At 33.4% G+C, this 21,985-nt stretch overlaps 2 protein-coding genes across 3 annotated transcripts in view; one reads left to right on the forward strand and one right to left on the reverse strand.

Annotated features, from left to right (window-relative positions):
• The first annotated feature begins 4,618 nt into the window (after nt 1-4,618).
• Nucleotides 4,619-8,425, forward strand: CCRN4L (Nocturnin). The gene is made up of 2 exons (XM_051208881.1): nt 4,619-7,450; nt 7,489-8,425. The coding sequence occupies exons 1-2, from the start codon at nt 7,224-7,226 to the stop codon at nt 8,120-8,122; spliced, it is 861 nt and encodes a 286-aa protein (XP_051074286.1). The 5' UTR covers nt 4,619-7,223; the 3' UTR covers nt 8,123-8,425.
• Nucleotides 8,426-14,008: 5,583 nt separating this feature from the next.
• C1QTNF3_1 (Complement C1q tumor necrosis factor- protein 3) overlaps nt 14,009-21,985 on the reverse strand; it is a gene marked incomplete at both ends in the record, with an annotated part of 31,155 nt that continues 23,178 nt past the window's right edge. Inside the window, 4 exons of one of the 2 annotated variants that reach the window (XM_035730725.1) lie at nt 15,792-16,019; nt 18,947-19,012; nt 19,061-19,314; nt 20,332-20,383. In XM_035730725.1, the coding sequence (XP_035586270.1) occupies nt 15,792-16,019; nt 18,947-19,012; nt 19,061-19,314; nt 20,332-20,383 (600 nt within the window). Of the gene's footprint in view, nt 16,020-18,946; nt 19,013-19,060; nt 19,315-20,331; nt 20,384-21,985 lie in introns of both variants that reach the window. The other variant, XM_051208882.1, reaches the window with a different exon arrangement.

Below are 21,985 nucleotides of genomic sequence, written 5' to 3' on the forward strand. Positions count from 1 at the left end.
TAAAGTCACAGATGACTGACACGGATTGAGCAAATGAATAGCCTTGACCAGCTCACATGACAGAGTCTATATATACTTCGCTAACCTATAGTCTTCAATGTACTTTGATAATTCCATAAAAATGTAAAGGATTCAGAGAAGAAAATTTGTCTTTCTACGAAATCACTTACTGGTGCTGTTCATTCGTCTGGCAAATATACGTCTATAAAATACTACGAAAGGTTACATTGGAAAGTGGTTCGAAATTTTGAAAGGTGTTGCGTAAAATTCAGAAGATTAGAAGAAAATAAAATGACGAAAATAATGTGAGAGATAACTACCCAATTGGCAGATATCAGTGAAAATAAAATACGTAAAAGGTTATAATAACTACCTTATAAGGATCATGAAAATCACTCGAGGATAATAATATCTGGTTATAGCTTAAAGTGACAAAGTAATAACTGAAATAAAACAAGACTAAGGCACACAACGGTAAATACGCATGCACGTTTTACAGTATCACATAAAAGTCGAATACATTTACTAATAGTTTACGACACTGGGCATTTGTCTAGTTCCGGAGACTATTGTTAATTTGAAATAACGTTAGGAAATAGGATTAATCTTAATCTCACAGTATGACTCCCTAATGTAGAACTTATCACAATCCACACGACCTAATCTGCAGACACAATTTTATGTAGACGTGAGCGGGATCATATCTTTTATTCTAATTGAAGCGTTTCTTAGAATGTTGGTTCTCTCATAGAAAGCTTCAATATCCATTGTAACTCTTCTATCGAACCACAGTACCAATCTAATAACTTTCATTTGGATTGTTACTAACAGAATGACCGTCTTATTTTAGTATGTTATTATAATATTCTCAGGAAAATTATTGGAACGTAAAATGTTTATCATATTCTCTTCTTCCCTTAGTTTGTCTTCATAAGAAGTAATGATTTTGGTTGACCTTCTGAAGAAAATCAGGGCTAGGGATACTTTCACACTGAATGGATATGCAGAGTTGAAAATCAATATACCTATTTGAACGTATCGGTTTTCAGTATATGGCTAGATTTAGACTATCATTAACCAAACGGTCTTAGAAAGGTAGTTCACTATGTTCATCTTCCTTTTCTAAAGTGGATTCGATATATTCTGAGAGTGTGTTCATGTGTTTGAAGAAATTTATAAGAGACATCCTTTTAATAATGATAAATGTGTCACTTACATATCTGAGTCAGATTCGTGTTCTGGTCTTGCTGGCAAGAATGTGGGCATGAATAAATTCGCAACAACCGGAGATGCTAAAGATCCCGTGACTACTGCGTTCATTTGTTTATATAATGTCCCTTCGAAAGTGAAAAGTGTTGAATTCAAGCATAGGTTGAGTGATCTCATGATTAAGCTAATGTTCGATGGATATCTGCTAGATAAAGTATGATCGTTCTCTAGTGAACCGTTGACGAAATCTAGACATCTATCAATTGGAAAACTAGTGTATAAAGATACAACATCATAGCTTATCAAAGTTTCGTTCTAGTGCTTACTTACGTTGCTTGCCTATGTGTATTAGCGTCGATCAACAGCTATGTTTGCTAGTGGTTGATTTTTAACAAACCTATTTCACTGAAGCATGTAAATGCTACTAAAGCTTGTAAATGAACCATCGCAGCTAATCATAAATACAGATGGCCAGTTACCAATATCGATTGACCTACTAAAGTGAGTATCAATCAGTATTACAATAAGATAATATATGTGAGCATTAATCAACAGAATAATGGAAAATGGGTTAACAAACGTAAAAACTGATCGGTAAAGTTGAAGCGAATATGAAACTTAATAACAGGTTGTGTTTCTTTGGTCGGTCTCAACCAATGTAGAATAATTGCACCGTTTGTTATTAGTATTGCCATAACAATAGAACTAATCCCGAAATTGTAGATCTCTCATGATGTGACCACCCAATCCACAAAGTCTTACGTTGGAGTCCCATCATGATAATCATCGTGATGATCAGCACCATAGCGCCTAGCACTCCTGAACAACACATATGAGCTATGAAGAGAGTAATAAATTTGATACAGAAAGCAAGAGGTTACTGCGCCTGCATTACCAAGCCATTCCACTTTGATTAATTCCTTCCACTTTCATCATTGTTGATCTGCTCCTATTGTTATATGTTGAATGCGAATCTCCCCAGTAATCATACACTCAGCTTAAAACTTCGTGTGGTTAGGGACCAATATCACTACGATATGTCATTGAGTCCTAGCCAAATTATCCATAGAACAGAACTGTTTCGACTTCAGATGAAGGATTAGTGAATGTCGATTATTTTGTTGAATATCGTTAAAGTCACAGATGACTGACACGGATTGAGCAAATGAATAGCCTTGACCAGCTCACATGACAGAGTCTATATATACTTCGCTAACCTATAGTCTTCAATGTACTTTGATAATTCCATAAAAATGTAAAGGATTCAGAGAAGAAAATTTGTCTTTCTACGAAATCACTTACTGGTGCTGTTCATTCGTCTGGCAAATATACGTCTATAAAATACTACGAAAGGTTACATTGGAAAGTGGTTCGAAATTTTGAAAGGTGTTGCGTAAAATTCAGAAGATTAGAAGAAAATAAGATGACGAAAATAATGTGAGAGATAACTACCCAATTGGCAGATATCAGTGAAAATAAAATACGTAAAAGGTTATAATAACTACCTTATAAGGATCATGAAAATCACTCGAGGATAATAATATCTGGTTATAGCTTAAAGTGACAAAGTAATAACTGAAATAAAACAAGACTAAGGCACACAACGGTAAATACGCATGCACAGCATGAGCAAATTATTTTGTTGGTAAGAGAATTTTCCTTTATTTTTGTTCGACGACACAACTAGAACCGTATTAGTGTGAGAAGATTCCACTTGTTTTGCATATTCAATAAAGAAGCAGCCTTATCCGATTACCACAATAGAGTGAGCCAGATCAGATATTTATATGAAAGCGTGATGAAGTTGAAAGCTAGAAGATCACATTATTTTCTTCCAGCTCGAATAGACGTCATCATTTATATTTTCGTGGTTCTTCTATTCCCCTATACTAGTCGGTAGAAGATAGCCAGATCGTTTTTCGTTCTCACACTCCGTACCGGATGCCTTAGGTACAGCACTAACTTTGATATCTAGCTATCTCTCTTGCATGTATGGTAGTTGTAATGCCTCACTGTCAACGCTTCACAGCGAGGCCTATCATCAGTAACTGCCGTCCAAATGTCTTATAATGTATCTGACATCCTTTAAAGCTTAGTATACTGCCAACAACTCTGTTAGTTGTAGAATATCAAGACCAGTTGGCTGGATATCTTCAGTTGTATACCACTAACCATTTGCTGTCAACTTAAACATAACGCCAACACTAGTTGTTTATCAAGAGAGATAAACATACTTCACTATTTTCCCTAGCCACTAAGTTATTTTTATATAGCATTTTCTTATAATTTCAAGTGGCTGGAAAACATGGTTCGAAGACACTGCATTAGTGGTTAATGTGCACATGTCCAGTTATGAGGGATTATCATAAGAGTATAAGTGGTCGGTTAAACCAACGTAGCATCAGAGGACAGAGAGACTTCTATAGTCATGGCCTTCTTTTACATGGATTTAACATGGTGGGTTAATAATAAGTCCTCTAAAATCATGTAGTGGCACTTTAAAATAAACAGCTTTATGTATCTTGACTAATCCTTGGTGATATTTTACTAGCTCAATAAGTTCAAGTTCGATGACTGCGGTCTAATCAAGTTGGATGGGAATATGTGAACAACTAGCAAACATTAAAATCATACTTCGTGCTTAGTATCTAACGTGGATTGCCTTTTTCGTCGTATCCAGATACTATGGCTACCTTGATGACCGTACAATACAAACGATGTTATTACAGAAATATATTGGTAAGAGTAGGTACAAGGAACAGAGTGTGACCACTGCTTTATGGGCCAATTCAGGACATGCCACTAATTGACGCACACTGGTCGTTCTTGACCTAGATGAGGACCAGCAAACTGTTTGACATTTAGCGACCCGAGTACCATATGATTTGGCTAGAACTCAGTGACATTTCACTAACCATATAGTCATATTCGGTTCGCGCATTCTGGTGTTGCAATGTGTTTCTTCTGAACGCGATTTTGCATGAAGTTTGATCTGACACCTTCAGCCAGTTGCAGTCCAGTAAAACTAATATGATCATCATCAGTGTCGTTTGCTTATAAAACATGTTCGTCTTGGTGAACTTCGCATACGAGTTTTCAATAATTTTTTTCAGAACCTTTACATTATTATTTTTACAAAATGCCATGACGACGTTTAAGTAGAAAGTGAATAAAAGTCCTCGTATCAATAAACCCTACGTAGAATAATTTTCCACTACTATCCCTAAAACTTCACTAAGTTCATGGTGGAGTTTAAAAAAACCCATAGTCATTTAAAAATCACTAAATAATAAGAATGACATTTAAATCACTTACTTTACAGAAATAGTTTACTCCATAACTTAACACGAGTGAGTATTGTACATTGAGATTTTTTAGTGTTTAGAATTATCTTGTTTAATAGTTCCAATTGACCTTCCACGTTTTGGATTTCTTGTGAGTTTCTGTAGGAAAACTCGAAGTCTGTTAAGATATACAAAATACAAGTCAGAACTAATTAACCACGATTAAATGACGTTATAATATGTTGTTCCGTCATGCTAATTTGTAGTTTACCTTACTTATATCTTAAAATAGTCTCTTACAACTGCTTTTTTATGTATAATGCCCTTTGGAAATATGGAATAATGCTTGAAGTATTTTAAAGTGACAGTTTGTAAGCTTTGTTCACAGCCATATCAAGCTAACTGTGACGAACGAGGGCAAAGAATAACATGCAACTTACTACTGTCAATTAATCGACAGTAATTACTGAATGATTTGTCCAAGTTAAACTCAGTAGAAACAGGCGAGGAAAATATGAAGTTGATTTCAAACAAAGATATACAGTGGGTAAACGCATTTAAATTAGAACGCTGGAAAATCATAAACGTTCGGGATAAACTTCAGACAGAAAGTTAAATTGTTATAGTTGCTGACTTTTCTGTATTGTTTCTTGAACTGTTTTCGGTCATATTTACCATTCTTTGTACTAGAATTTCCACATTTCCTCATTTTAAATGATTAACGTTTTCTTTTGTGCATGATGACTGGTTTTTGAATACTTGTGCTTTCTCACACCTGTTTTATAAACAAACATTTTTTAGTCACTTTCAAAATATTAATCTTTTAAATTAAAGGCTAGACAATTTTAAAAAATACTCAGACTGATAAATGCACAATGAAACCAAAGATCACACTGCATACACATTTTTAACTATTTTTCCTATATGCTGGATATATATACGTTGAATAAGATCTTGTAAATTTACCGTTTCGATCGACTGGTGACTTTTGGTTTAACTTTTTACGCAGAAGTATGATTTTAGTATTCATTACTTTAGCCTTGGCTTTTTATTTTTGGAATAGGTGTCAAGAAACATGTAGTTAAGTAACTCATCTACTACAGTAGTGAATTCCATCGAACTACAGTATCGTTCTTAGTATGTATTCACCTACTAAACCAATGGACTATAGGCCTGTGAACCACGTCCAATGAGCCTGCACATACGGAGTCTATGAATATTCTTAATTTCATGGTCCAATGTTACTGGATGACTACCTTACTTCTTTTTCAACAATCTCCAGTCTTGACAACTTATATGTGAAAACGCTGTCAAGAGTAGGATCTATGAAGCACTTTGGTTAACCGCTATGTACCAAAATTTAGCAATGTTTCTATGCAATTACCATTCAGTGTTGGAAGTCCTGCCAAGTCAATGATGAGACATAGATAGCTGTCATACAGATTCAGTTCAAAAGAACTCTTTTAGTCATATAGCAGTATGCATCCTAAATTAGTATGGCTGATAAGTCACAGACAAATAACTCGAAAGTAACACTACTGGTAATGAGAACAGGCATAAGACAGATTATATTTCATCGCCTATCTTGCTTACAATAAGATTACCTACTTATGTATCCAGGTACACGGAGTTGAGAGTTGTTTCCAACGGCGAACAGTCTAGTGTGAGCATAGGGAGAGACTCGTGTCAGTAAGGCCGAACCTAACCTTGCATGTAATTTGTATTTAATCTATCCATAAACAGTCATAAAATTGCTTGAACACCTTGATAAAAATCTAAGACCGACACATGAGTTCTTACACGTCTTCCATATATTGACACTCATATTAAGACGTGTATGTATCGATTAGCTCTGCGGACACAAAGCAGTTCATATATAAAGTTTTCTCATTTATTCCATCATTTTCGATTCGGGTTTTATCTTTCCAGGATTTTGCAGTCTCTTTGTTAGTTTGATAGTCATGTATATTATTACATCCATTACCCTTTCTTGTGATTAGGTACTAGTAATAATGATTGCGTTTCTTCATTAGCGTATTGCAGAATTCTAATGCGATTTTCTGTCATGTTTATCGAGAAATGGCTGTAAAGCTTTGTTTTTTAGTCTAAATAAATAATTTATATAAAGCAAATTGTTTCTCATCATTGAACAATTACATATAATAAAAATGGATGCATATGTCTATTAATTACATTGTTGCCTTATAAGATTGTTAGTCACATTTTGTTATGTAGCCATTTTGTTACAATAGTTGCGAATCAGTGCCTGTCGCTTTAATCGGAATCTTAGTAATTTTTTAAACTATGCAAATCAGAATTTTGCCTAATTTTGCTCTGCATATGGTCAATAAACTTAAAATGCCTCAGCAGTCTGTCTTGGTATTCACTACTATGTTTTTCAGTCTTCTGATGTTTCTCAGAAGCCCGAATCTTTATCGTTTCCTAGTTTCCAATATGTTCTCATTAAACGCTAATCTACTCAATAGCACCTAATATATGTGTATATCTATAAATTTCTTACCTCTAGTTCAATGTCTGTTTGTGAATCAAACGAAAAGCCCTACTCAAGGAGTTACATCCACCTAGAAAACTGTGATAAAAATGACTTAAAAATACGTATTATGCAGTGGAACATGCTTGCTCAGGGTAGGTTTATAGCTGTAGACCTTTATTTATTTCCAAAATACAGGCTTTGTTCCGTTGGACGAATTCATATACTGTCCTTGTAAAATGTTGTCGTTTGAACGTAGATGTAAATCAATCAGTGAAGAGATCCTGCGTTATGATCCAGATATTGTTTGCTTACAAGAAGCAGACATAATTAAAGACATAGTAAAAAGTCTCAACGCCAGCAGTGGGAGAGATAATTATTCGTTTTGTTTTCTACCAAAGATGTCTTCTCCTTGTTTGATGGTTAAAAATAATCACGGGCCTGATGGACTTGCTGTTATTTATCGGTAACCATTTTTGTCTTTTTTATGTTTTCAACAAATAGGAATGATAATTATGAACTGATAAAATCTGAAAAGATTCCTCTCAATGAAGACAATTCACGTTATGCTCTTTTTTGTCACTTCATACCCAAAGATGTTGGACACTTAAACAAGAGCTGCCCTGATATCTACCTAATATGTCTTCACTTAAAAGCTAAGGTATATTGTTCTGAGATACGAAGAAAACAAGGAGAAGAACTTGTTAAATATTTAAATTCATTTATCAAGCGTATTTCTTCCACTTCTGCACCCGTAAATAGTACTGTATTTCCTCCTATTTTTATTTGCGGTGATTTCAATGCTGAACCTACAGAACCAGTAATTAATATTTTACAAAATTTCTCCTTGAATTCTAACACACTGTACAAGCTCACAAGTGCTTACTACGTAGCAGGTGGTTGTAAAGAACCTGAATTTACAACATGGAAAATCAGAAAAAGTAAACGAATTGTAGAACTTACCGAGGACTGTCACACGATTGATTATATTTGGTACTGTGATCGACTATGCACTTTGTTAGGTGCTTGGTCCATTCCATCCAAAACTGAAATTGGTCCTAATGGTCTACCGTCAGCTATATTTCCATCAGATCATATGAATTTAATTGCAGATTTTAGTTTACGTTTATGCAAGTAGTATATATTCTTCTTTGATCTATCACTTTTTTGATAAACATTATTTTCATCATATTTACTGCTTGAATTGGTTTTGGCATTGATTTAAATTTAGTTTAATATAGCTTCGAGTCAATTGATTAACTTTGGTCGTTAATTTGCATGAAATAAGAGATCAAGTTCTTATTAACGCTTTACTGAAATTTTATTTTTATGATCTTTATTGAATAAACTGTGTAAATATGTTTTGACGATTTATTTCTTTAAAGCGTATCTTCGAAGTTTAATTTTTTTCCCTGATTAAATTTGACTTCAGTACTAGTTGCTTAAAATCCTATCTCTTTTACTTTATATATTTGAGTAAATTAAATTAAGTACATTGTCACTTTATCGCAGCTTAAAGACATGAGTAGTCAGGTGATTTCGTTTTTTAACAACTACATTGACTTTGATTCACGTCTTAGTTTCACAGTCATTGATAAGTTTACATTCATTTGAGAAATAAATCATAATGCAGCATCCCTCTATAAAGCTTAGATTTCAGAACGGAAAAGTTACAATAAGTTGTTCGACGAAATGCTTGACTCCCTAGTTATCGTTGAACTAATATTAGTTGAATGATAGTAAACTTACATATAATTATTAGAATGGGAGGTTGTGGAGATTGTAGTAATTTAATGGTTGAACTCATGAGCCGATTTAAGCCTGACCTCCATGGAAAACCTGGAAGCACTGGACGGCCGTTTTGTTCCTGCATTGGACTCCTCAGCGGTGCGCATACACGAATCCGCACCCGGAACTTGAACTCATGACCTTCGGTTTCGCACGAGAACGCTTAACATCTAGAGCACTGAGCCGACATCCAATGGTGCTAATGTCTAGCTTCAACCAATCCATAAGCTCTACAATCCCTCCCATCCTGATAATCGCTATGTGCTCACTAGTGACTGTTTTCAAGAGGTATATCCTGGAGTTCTAGTGAGAAGCCGTGACCAGTGGACGTCAACCGTGTCTGTTGTGAGGCAGTTACTCACTGAAGACAATGGTAGACGGTGGTGCGATTTCGTGGATTGGTTGGAGTTAGACATTAACACCGTTGGATGCCGGCTCAGTGCTCTAGATGTTAAGCGTTCTCGTGCAAAACCGAAGGTCCTGAGTTCAAGTCCCGGGTGCGGATTCGTGTATGCGCACCGCTGAGGAGTCCAATGCAGGAACAAAACGGCCGTCCAGTGCTTCCAGGTTTTCCATGGAGGTCAGGCTTAAGTCGGCTCATGAATTCAATTGTTAAAATACATATGATAATAGATGAAATTCCTGATATTTGTCTTTCATGTACAAGTTATCAATTATGGAATCATATTCCAAGTTACTAACTCCAGTTAAAATGACTATAAGTGCGAATGCTTGGCCGTAGAAGATGAGATCGATAGAAGTAGGTTTTATTGAATTTGGCTTAGTATAAATATGTGAGTTATCATTGAGTCTTTTTATGGTTGTACTATTATGATCATCCCGTCAGTTATATAATTATTTAATTTTATAAATAATTATATCCGTAATGTTAAGTTATCGATCGATATAGCGTACAATTAATTACATTATTGTGTTTGCTAGCAAATGACCTTGTATGCTAATAGATCAATAGACAGTAACAAATGGAATCTGTTGAACATATATTATCATTATAAATTCGAATCCAATTTGTTGCAAGCTACTAATTTAGTGTTACATATGTTACATACTTATGGTTAAATATTTAAATTGCACAAGACCCTGGTACAAGTGAATACTTATAGTATTATTAGTAACTCAGAAAATAGGGAGATTCACTTCAATAACGGATGGATCCATGCGACGAAAATTCGTTTAAAAAGTAGTCTGGATAAAGTGAATATCATTTTATCATATGACAATCGTGATACTAATATCTAAAAATAACTGAAGTAACTTTTATTGTTGGAATGTCTAGTATGCATTGTGAACTTGAACCAATTAAAATTATCTGTTTATTAGTCAAATTAAATACAGATAAAATAAGGTGAGAGAAATAAAATAACCACTAGTCAGATGCTTGGTCAATGATTATGTATTATGAGTAAAGTAAAAAATGGTAGTGCGGAGAAACTGGTATTCAAATTCCTAATGTATTTATTAGTTTAATAACTATAACAAAAATAATATTTGAACGGGTGAATCTAAGTTAGTAAAACACGAAGAGGAAGGTTACCTGCGCATTAGCTAATTTGGGTCATCTTATGATTAGGATGGCTCTTGGTTTATCGGGCCTAAAATTAGTCAAGTTAGTAGGAGCGGTTGAACAAATTAATATTGTATCCAAAGCTCCGATTTTCTAATCCGGATGACTGCTGCTTACACTATTTAGAGAATTCGAAGTTTAACAGATTTCAGCAGATATTAACTAACACAACAGATTATTATGTATGATTTATTCACCCTGATTGTATAACCCGTTTCGACTAGATGGTATTGTGTCGAGCTATTGAATGTTTTAACCACGCTGGAAGGTGTTCGTAAGTATGTGAAAGTAATTTTGTAGATTATCTGTCGATGTAACCAGCCCTACATAATCAGTTGGATTGATAGATACAAAAGGAACCTCATGTTTTGTCTAGATAATTACTTGTTTATAAACTTCACAGGGAACCCGTTTTCCCTTAACGTATTACATAAAGCATTTGTTTCCTTATCAATCGTACCTAAAGAGTATATGGCCGCCGTCCCATTATGAAAGTTTTCACTAAGTTTCTTATACTGTAGCAGAACGAAACTAGAGAAGTTTATGTATTTTACTTGTTAAGTAGCCTTTTGAGTTCCTTCCGAGTGATCTGTCAACCCTCCTAGTAAGTATTGCATTTAGAAATGCTATTTTGTCTTGATATTCTTCCTCGCAAGTGAATTTAGTAGATGGATAGATTTCGTTAAACAGTCTCTAACAATCATTGTGTCTTTTGAAAAAGGAAAGTCCGACATTCACAGTTCGTCAGTAAAATGAGAACTTTTCAATGTTATACAAGTAATTCGTCTTCTAGATTAACTAGAAAGTTACCGGCCAACATAAGATCTCAGTGGAGAACTACATATGGTGAACCTATCAAAAGTATCCAAGTGAGAAGGTCACGTGATTACAATCTGAAATGACCTGACGGACAAATGCATACCGTTGGTTGAAAAGATGGATTGATTTTCCAAGGAGTAGAGATGTTTATGAATAAATGAGTATTTGTGCATATTATTCGGCAGTCAATATACTTTCTCGTCTTCTTTTGTGTTCTCGCTCAAGTAGTCAGGTGGGTATTGGAGTGTAGCACATTGTGTATCAATGTCAGATCTCGAACACCACCCATCGTAACAGAACCCACCGCTATCGTATTACCTTATCTGTATATTTCCCTGTCAAAGATGGGATTCACACTCGATAAATTTTGATTGTAATTCTTTAAAAACGTCTACTTAGATCGCAATGTCTTTCATTTTACACTATTTTTTCGCATCTGACTGACTTTCCGTATATTTAACATGTGTAAAAACTATTGTCAGATCTGAGGATAACGTAGTATGTTCTCTAATGTTTATATCTTTGGTCCAGCCTGAGAAATGAAATACACTTTAACATAACATCAGATAAAGTCGCCATCTCCCCATCTTCGTTTGCATAAATGCTAATTAACTGTCAACCACCACAACGTATCGTGAACGTAGAAAATTATAAACATATATTCGACCGGAAAAAACTTGAACAGAAAAAAAATAAAGTGAAGTTTCCTTTGGTAAGTGGTCAATTTTTTCTATGATTTCTGCTGTGCTCTTAATAAGAAGCACTCCAACGATGTGTATGTAGGTACGGCTTACTAGCGTACACGCTTCTTTGAGAACAAAGGCTTTGTTTTCATGAACTAATTATAGAGTTCGCTGAGATCGTTCTTAGGTATCTTTAAAACATTAACAGGGTTCAATGAACCGAATGGTTAATCTTCAACCAAGAGGTTGTTTGTGGAGGTGATGGTACAAACATTTTTCTTCATTGTAGTATGGCAATAATATATCTAATGATATAATAATGCATTTATGTATGCGACCGAAAAAACACAATCACTTCAAAATGTCAACTTGTAGGTTATAGACTAAGGTTAATCATAAATGCAGATGAGTATGGACAGTTTCAAGTTATTTCCATTTATTCGGTTCGGAGAACACAATACTGAAATATCATTGAATTCAAGCAAACCTTAATTAATACATACGGTTGCCGTGTATTTCTGTGGCAATGTTTGTAGGGTTTGTCAGTGACCGAATAAAGTCTAGCCAAATTCAAAATGAATGTGAAATATCTCTCGGGTAATTAAAAAAGTCCTACGTGTCATTTATTCGTGAGCATCTATCAGAAGAAATAAACACACTGCCATCAGTAAGGTTTGGTTTCTCCCCTAATTTTTAGCCACTTTCAATTTTTTCAATGTGGATATTGATGGGGACAGTTTAGCTAACTTGGCTACAGTAATGATGACTACGTTCTTGAAATTATAAACGTACTTTGCCGAACTACTTACAAGTAGTAAGCTTGTTTTCCAGAGATTATTTGGAGTTTCAACAATGACATGTATTCTAATTCGTATTTTTTGTTACTTTTACGTTGCTCGAATGATCATGGCATCTTTAACGAAGTTACTCGGCAATTTTTTTCTCTTAAAAAGGTATTTAGTACTCACCAACTGAATGTTTACTTTTAAAGGTAAGTAATACCGATATATTATAGACAGTAGTCACTCATTTAACGTGAGTTTGTACTAATAAGCTAGTTTTGTATAATTAAAAATAAGGTGGTGTGCTCATGTCTTTAAATTAGCTGGTACTTACACAAACAAGGTAATATTTCCGAACGGTTGAGTTGACTATTATAGTGAAAGACTAACAGCCTTCTCTCCTCTTCACTAAGTCCAAGATAGAGACTTACTCCTGTTATCCCTCGTAGAGGTCCATAGACCGCTCACCAACACTCTCCATCCAAGCCTGTCCTGTGCAATCCTTCCCATTTGCTATTCATTCTTTTGATATCTGATTCCAATTCCCAAGGCAACGTTTTCTTGGGTCTTCCTCTTTTCCGTTTCCCTACACGAATCCAAGTTAGTGATTGCCTCGTGATTCAGTTCGGTGATTTCAGCAATGTATGTCCTATCCACCTCCAACTTATTTTCCATATTTACTATTCAGACGGAAGCTGGTTTGTTCTCTCCCACATTAGACTGCTACTGATGGCATCCGGTCAACGAACACTGAGTATCTTGTGTAGATTATTGTTTATCAATACTTGTACTATTTTGATGATGACTGTAGTAGTTCTCCAAGTTTCACCTCTGTACAGTAGGACTGTCTTGACGTCCATTTTGAAGATTCTGACTTTGATATTAGCATGCATACAATTGTTTTTAGTTCCATATATTCTCCGACTATCGTTTTTCCAATCCTTGCCTTTACGTCTGCATCAGATCATCCTTGTTCATCGATGATGCTGTCCAGGTACGTGAAAGTTTCCAGAGTTTCTCCATCAAGTGTGATTGGTTTGGTTGGTGTTCATTCTGTTGTATTTCAGAATCTTAATTTTTCCCTTGTGTATGTTGAGGCCTACTACTTCGGAGGCTCCTGATACACTTGCTGTTTTATTCTGCATTTGTTGGTGTATGTGAGGCAGAAGAGCAAGGTCGTCTTCGAATTGTCTCTGGATGCTAGTTGTATATTGTGTTCCGTGCTGCCCCTGAGATATGGAGGTCTTCGTAATCCAAGCGGCTACCAGAAGAAAGATAAAGGGCAAGAGTGACCAGCCTTGTCTGATTTCGGCCATGGAATATATATATATATATATATATATATATATATATATATATTTGTGATGGGTTTGTCTACTAATATCTAAATGGTAGACAAATCCATCATTGAAATATTATACAAATATATTGCGCGAAGTAATATAAGCTAGTCAGTGGATATTTAGTAGAGTTATAAGCAGTGAAAACAGATAACATAAAGTAAAGATAATCACTAGGTAAAATGAATGATTTATACTTTTAATAGCTACGTTTTCGAAACAAGCTAATAATGAAAAATAGATTATCTCCAATAGTTACCTATAACGAATTACCTTAAAATCTAACAATTTAAATTAGTCAACTACAACTCAGTGTAATACAAGAAAGTTTATCTAAAATTTACATGCTTCTAATTACACATTGCCTGCTAGTTACTAGTTAACTCATGGTTTTTCACACGGTCCAATAGACAATCACTGTTGATTTCCTTATTGATATATTTGCATCAATGTGTTCTCAGCATTTCACTAGTTTTGTTAAGTGCTGATAATAACCATGAGTTACGTTAATGAAATTCTGGCACTAATTGTGTAATATTTACTTTTATTTGAATCACATCAGCAACAGCAGTACATGCTATTTTCAGCAATCACAAAATTGATATTAAAAATATCAAAATAATTCAGAAAAGCTTTTCCAACTATAAAGGGAAGCGAGTAGCCGAAGCGTTTCACATAATGCTATATCCTTCTGCCTTCCATCAGAAAGAAGGCTTGGCTATCCATTCAACCTGGACTGTTTATCCAAAAAGCACACTCAAACCTATTTATTTTTCACAAAGTCTGCACACACACCTAGTTTCATTCCCATCACTTCATGCAAACATTTTTTATGCCCACATTGTAACGTACAAATGAACATAGTGGTATGTCTTACAAAATCACCTTGGCCAAAAACGTAACTTGACATTGACATGTTTAGACTTATTATGATTTTGATTATACTAAATATGTATTACTTTGTTTGTTTCGTACTTGTGTTAATTTTATTTCGGTTATTTATTTACTCCAAAGAAGTGACTTACATAAAGTCACAAAACGTCAGAAATGCACTTTTCTATTCATTGAGTTATCACAAAAAAATATATATTTATCATCAACTTTCTACTCAATGCTCAAATTATTTGAAACTATCACTGATACCTATATACTCTTTGACATTAGTTATTAGTTGAAAAGCCCTACATTTCTTATTTGTTTGAATATGAGCTACAGTTAAACTCTAAGCTATTTGAACTATATAATTACATTAGTATGTATATCTTTAAATATATCTGGTTCACTTTGCATGTAAATTATTCTTTCTTTATTATGAGCTTCTGTGAACAGTTGATTGCATTTTTTGACAGCAAAAAAAGAACGTTTTAAATCCTGTAACTGTAAGAATTAAGAATCAGTTTGAGCATGTGACTTTCGATAAGTTTTATCCAAATAAGTCTGTTAAACAGAATGATAGATGAACCGTCTGTTTGTAGCTGGAGATATATTTTTTAATATAGTATAAATCAAGATGGTATTTTATCCCATAGATTTATTATGTGAATTTTAAAACGGAAGAATATTCATGGAGATCAACACTGAGGTAGAATAAGAAATATTTTGGTGTGTAGATATGTTTTGTAAAATAACACGAAGTTTATCAGCAAGTGACTGAAGCGGTAGTTTATAAGTTATTTTCCTAAATTCTCTTTTAGAATACAGTATTGTAAATAGTAGCTTAACATTTGTTCAGTGGGACTTTGGAAAATGCGAATATTCAATCTCCTGGTTATTATTAGTATTAATAATGTCAATAATAAAATTAGACAAATTATGGGATGTCAATTGTTTCATTATTATTTATATCAAACAATAAATACCCAGAGAATGTTGAATACATATAACCATGTAGAAAATAAGCTCCATCACGTATGGCCAACCATGCACGATCACCTTTATACATTTGTAGAATCCCTTGATTCGTAGCTGTTGCCCATGGAGAACTTTCAGACCAAACATCAAATATTTGCTTTTCGTTGTGCATTAGACGTACAACCGCCTAAATTATAGGTATTCATTTTATTTTTCCATAAAAAAGAAATATGAATTATGGGTTAATTATTATGAGCAATGGTGTTTTTAATTTCAAACAGACAAAGATTTAAATACTACATATTTTTCATGCGTTAATTCAGAATTTAACATGACGAAAGTGACCCATTATATCACTAAAGAAAAATTAAAGACGATTGAGAGAAGAAAACTTTCTTTTTATTGATAGCATTTACCCTAGTTACACAAACATTTTTATTGTCAATTTACAAATAAACAGCTATGCATTGCATAAGTCATTAATGTACGTGGTTTTAATATTGAACTCTTGATGGTTTTACATTCGCCTTCAAAAAACCATTCAGGTTAATGTTTAAGGATTCGTTTTAAATTTACTCAAATCGTGCGACCAATGGACCTGTTTCACAAGGTTAAGTGAACTTTTAAATACACATTGATGTGGCCCAATGAGAGACTTTGTCATTGACAAATCCACGAATGATGGAGCGGCTGGGAAGGACGATGAGAAGCCTAATGGCATAAAAAGTTTTTCTTTGAAATTTCGTTAGACGATCTATCAAAATTTCCGCAGTAGTGTCTCCCTTGAACTCAATGTTCATAAAGAAAGTTTTCTTAGAAACTGTAGTTCTTACAGACTGTGGTTTAGATCTTATTCATCTTTCAATAAACCTAGATGGATAGGCATTTTTGATAAATATTTGTTAAAGCTTGGATAGTTTCTCATCTAACGTGTCTTCGGAGCATATTTGCATAGCCCTGGGTGATAAAAATTGGCGGCCTGCTTAAACATCTATGCTATCCGTTCCTGCCATCTAGATATTTCAACAAGTTATCCAACTTCGTTTGTTTTAATACATTATTATGGCTATTATTCTCCTAACCTATTCAGGTGTGTTTTTGAAAAGTGTACAACCTTTCGTTGTACAAGTTAAAAAAAACCAATCAGAGATATCGTGGTTGCAGGCAATATGCAGCGTGAATGATGTACATTATCTAGATGTCAATTGACTGGACTGCTAACTTCTAACTGCCTATCACTCAACATTTATCGTGAGGATCGACCAAGAAGTAAGAAACGGAAACTTGTTGTAATACTTTGTGCTGAGGATTCTATATTGTACCGAAAATATAATAGTGAATAAAACTAATAATAATAATAATCAGGTTTCTTTAACTGCTTAATGGAACGCATATATGAAAATTCGTTTATTATTTATTCCAAGTTGGTTTTAGTATAATGATTTTCGTAATGTACTGTCTGGTCTTCTTGTAAGAAATTAAGGAACTGAGATTCCGAAATTAACATGATAAAAAAACATTTCATGAAACCTAGAAACTAGATCCTTAGTTCACTTTCCATTACCAGTACTAAAATCAGTATCCTAAATTTTATCTCCAGTCACATTATCATGAGGAGAATTTGCGATCCCCGTAAATATCAACTTATACAACGAAATAACTGATCACATCAGCTTGATAAGTCGCCAGAGAAAGATTATTAACAGCGAAAGTTTGAATTAACCAGGCGAACCATGATGAGCTTAATTACAGTTAGTCAAGTTATCCATTTAACCTATGTTAATTTCCATTTCATGTACAATAAGTTGAAATAGTCTACTTGGTTACCACCTCAGTGAAACGGTTTTTATTCATAATATTTGTTCAAATATCTTTAGTTGACTGAAGCAACCACCACTACTACCACAGCTCATATCAATAATGTTTATATAACAAAACCTGACTCATGCGTTCTCATCGTGCCTCCTGGATAGTGTGATTTAGTCCCATGAACTAACGTGAGCAGTAAACCGGGTAGTAGAGACCGGGCTAATCACTCACTATACCGATACCCATAAATGATTACGAATGCTACAAAAAAATTGTACAATTTTTACTGGAGTAGACACGACAAGATCTAAGAAAAATATATATATTCAAAAACAGCTATTTCGCTCTGGTAGTTGTGCCGTGCTTCGATGTAGCTGCTTCTCCAGAAGGGCCTACTAAGCCTCACCAACTTGTTTTGGCTAGAAGGAGGGGAGGGGAGAACAATCATAGGGTGTTGTATGTTCTTTTTACAGAAAAATATTTTAAATTATTTCTAGTATTCTAATCACTAACAATGAAATTCAAATTTGAATATTCAAATTGAACAAAAATAAGATTCATTATTATTTTTTAATTTGTTCATAATAATGCGCTGTAAAAATTATAACTTTCAAATGGTCATAAAAAACCACGTTACATTCATTTCAACCAGTAACACTGGTAACGGTTTTAGAAGAGAAGGAATAAGTAAAGGGTATAATTATACATCATTAGTTTACTCGTAAGAATTTTCTCTAATTCAGTTCTTATATTCGGTATAATGTGGTTTTTTCTTTTATGACAAAGTATTATACATTTATTTGGTTTTATTTTTAATCTGAGTAAATTTCTGGTTAGGATTTCTGTTAGATTTTGTTTGAAAAGTATCAAAACAAACTTATATGATGATACTGTTAAAGCTAGAAGTAAATTATCAAGCCGATGAACAAGCAGTTCACACTCTATATATTCATCCATAGAATTATTACGGTAGGTTTTTTTAGTGTTATCTAAATACCCATTTAAAACTGTGTTGATGAAATTTTACAACTTATATCATTTAAGTAAATTCCACGTTTATTGGTGTCTAAAGGTAGGTGGTATCTTCAACAAGCCATTATTCTACATTTTACGTCTCATGTTCTGACATATATCTGTTATCTGAACGAAACTCATGCTACCTCAAGAATAAAATATTCGTTATTCTGAACAACAGTCCGAATCGCTGATATTGTAGTCTTTCAACCACCATTGTCCTGTTGTGACAATAATTCATAGGTAATAATCGATCTCTAGATATTGGGTAACTGTATGTGTGATTCTTACTGTCACATATGTGTTAACTCGACATTCATGATCTTTATCAAGTTCAATGCCATTAACAAACCAGACCTTTTTTAAACAAATAAATAAAAAATCAGGAGTACACTATTCACTTACTCTTGATTTCCCTTGAGCTGAAATGGCTAGAAATAAAATATAAATACCATTTACTGGTGCAATAAATTCCCCGGTTATTGGATTGTATGCATTGCCCAAATTCGTGATAACTTTGTTCATTATCAATTTAGGATTTTCGTCCAATGGTTTTTCAACAACATTAAATTCGAGACCGGCAAAAAATGCTATTCTATTCTGTACTGTCTGTAGCTGATTATGCAATCTACTCAGCTGTAATTTAGTTAAGTTGATATCTGTAAATAAAAAGAAAATGATAGGGAGACAAACACAACAAAGTGATGTAATCGATGAGGTGATTATAACGTTTGGTCCTGTACATAGAATCATATTCTTAAATTTATTCACAGGTTATTTTAACAACAACTAGCTAGAATGAAACAAAGTTTTGCTTAGAACAATACATAACAACAGCAAATGGCAAGACGTTTATATTATCTTAGAAGGTAGTTGCAATGTTTAAGATACAATAGTTAAAACGTCTAGAGAGAAGAGGCTGATTTCAATCGTTTAGATTTTGACACGATTGTTTTTTTAAACTATACATTTTACTGGATGTGAAACTAATCCTTAAAATGCTTAATGGCAAATAGCCTTGTGGTAACTGAAACTAATAACTATAATAACAGTCAGTGAGTTGTTTTAAATGTTGTATGCTGTTTTTAATTCAGTTTCTTTTGAGATAAGTAAAGACTCCCAGTTATTCTTAAGGACTTACTTCACATTAGTAACACAAAGTCGGATAGTAAAATGTGGAGCATTTAACAAAAAGAATGTCTTATCAGATGAATGAATTTTTGTTCATATGCTGTTTCATGATTTTTAAGTGTTCTTTATTCTACGGTCTACTTGTAATAGTCATGCAATAATTTAAGCATAGATCTCATTGATGAACGAAACAATTTACTTTTACTTCGAGCTGGTTTTCTTCTATAAACTGATGTTTATTAAAATACAAGATTTAAAACCGGTAAACAATACCCTAGTTTTATTATACATAATCAAACATATTACTATGCTGTTTAAATCTGATCATTGTCTACTATGTATGGTATGACCTTGAGAGACGCTGTTAACGATCTTTTATCTAGATGAACATGACACCATGCTAGGGTAATACTTAACTTAAAAGTTAAGGTTATCCTTCATCAAGCATTTAAAATAACTTTAATAGACTGATATCAACAAACGAATGGATTTTACTATCCTGAACCCGCCATTTTCTTTGTATGGTTTAAGGCCGTCAACATTACTCGCTTTGATAACCCATCTTTGCGATGGAGGATCATTAGTTTCCCATTTCACCTATAATTTATCAATTTTATAAACAACCTTCTAATTATTTCACAGAATTATGTACAGGCTAAAGCCAAGTTAATTGGTCAGTATTATGAATGGGTGAAATAGTTAAAAAGTTAAAACCCTATTATTATTATTATTAAAATCTTTTTGTAAATAAACAGCTTAGTACATCGTTTGACCAAGTTTTGTAATTCACTTATATTAATGACATTCTCTACAACTTTACTTTTTCTTTTCAACTGAACTCAACACCAAAAATGAAGCCTTTTATTTCTTTAAATTAATATTTTATTATGATATGAAGTTCAATCTACACTTTAAAACAATATTTCCCTCTAAAATAAACTTTATTGTATGTTCTTATTTTATTATATTGTTAAACATCTCCAGGTCAGGTTGGTTAAACATTCAAAGAAGAAAGTAAATAATTAATAATGTGAATAAAATTTCGGAAATTCATAGGTAATAGTCATCTCAATGTTCAATAAAATGTTCTATTTGTTCATATATATGTATAGGTTTGTTTATTTTGTCATAAGAACTTGAAGAATAATTCACTACAGTATGAGTATTTATGACTTTTAATTTTGTGAAGAAACATTTCTTAAAACAAATATTTTACTTTGAATTGTAAGTAGTATTAAAAACTGATGATATACACAGATCTCCAAACATGATTCTCATTTTGTTATTCTAAAGTAAATCCATGTTCCAAGAAATGTGTGAAGATCACTTTGAATGTTATAGTGAAGTATAAAGATAAATGAAGGTAGTTAGGTTAAATGGAATTTTTGTAAACTCATTAAATAAGAACTATGCCTGAAAATTATCATTTCGTTGGACCTTTCTTTTTGAATACTTTTAGAAACAAGTATTAATAGTTGAAATCATGAATCAATTGAAGCTAGACCACCATGGAAAACCTGGAAGCACTGGACGGCCGTTTCATCCTAGTATGGGACTCCCTAGCAGTGCACATCCACGATCCCGCGCCCGGCGAGATTCGAACCCAGGACCTATCAGTCATGGATGAGCACTGCTGAGGAGTCCCATATTAGAACGAAACGGCCGTCCAGTGCTTCCAGGTTTTCCATGGTGGTCTAGCTTCAATTGATTCATGATTTCAACTAATGAAAGTTATTTCTGTTCAAGAATAAAGAATCAAGATTTATCGTATAGTTGAAATTAAGAGCAACAATTGTTTGTTTGTTTTTCATTTTAATCTACGACTGTTGACGAATATTGATGATGAACTCATGAAATTTAATAAATTTGAATGAGTCATGATAGTTTCTAAAATATGAGTTTTGACCTCTTTAAAATGAACAAATCATATTACCTGAAATATTGTTCATGATAGTATATATTATTTATTATAATTATCTATACTATTTGTTACGTAAACATCACTATAAGTAATTACACTACATATTTTATCCGGTTAAAAACTTCACCATTTGGATTTCAAAGATCGGTCTTACCAAAATTTTTAATTTATGTAATTATCTCATCTACTACCTAATAGATATTAACCTCCCATTTCACTATTTTATAATTTTTACGCAATTTAAAAAACTATAAGTAATCAATATTAATCACTGATCT

The sequence above is a fragment of the Schistosoma haematobium genome, chromosome 1, assembly GCF_000699445.3.
Source record: "Schistosoma haematobium chromosome 1, whole genome shotgun sequence".
Lineage (NCBI taxonomy): Eukaryota > Metazoa > Platyhelminthes > Trematoda > Strigeidida > Schistosomatidae > Schistosoma > Schistosoma haematobium.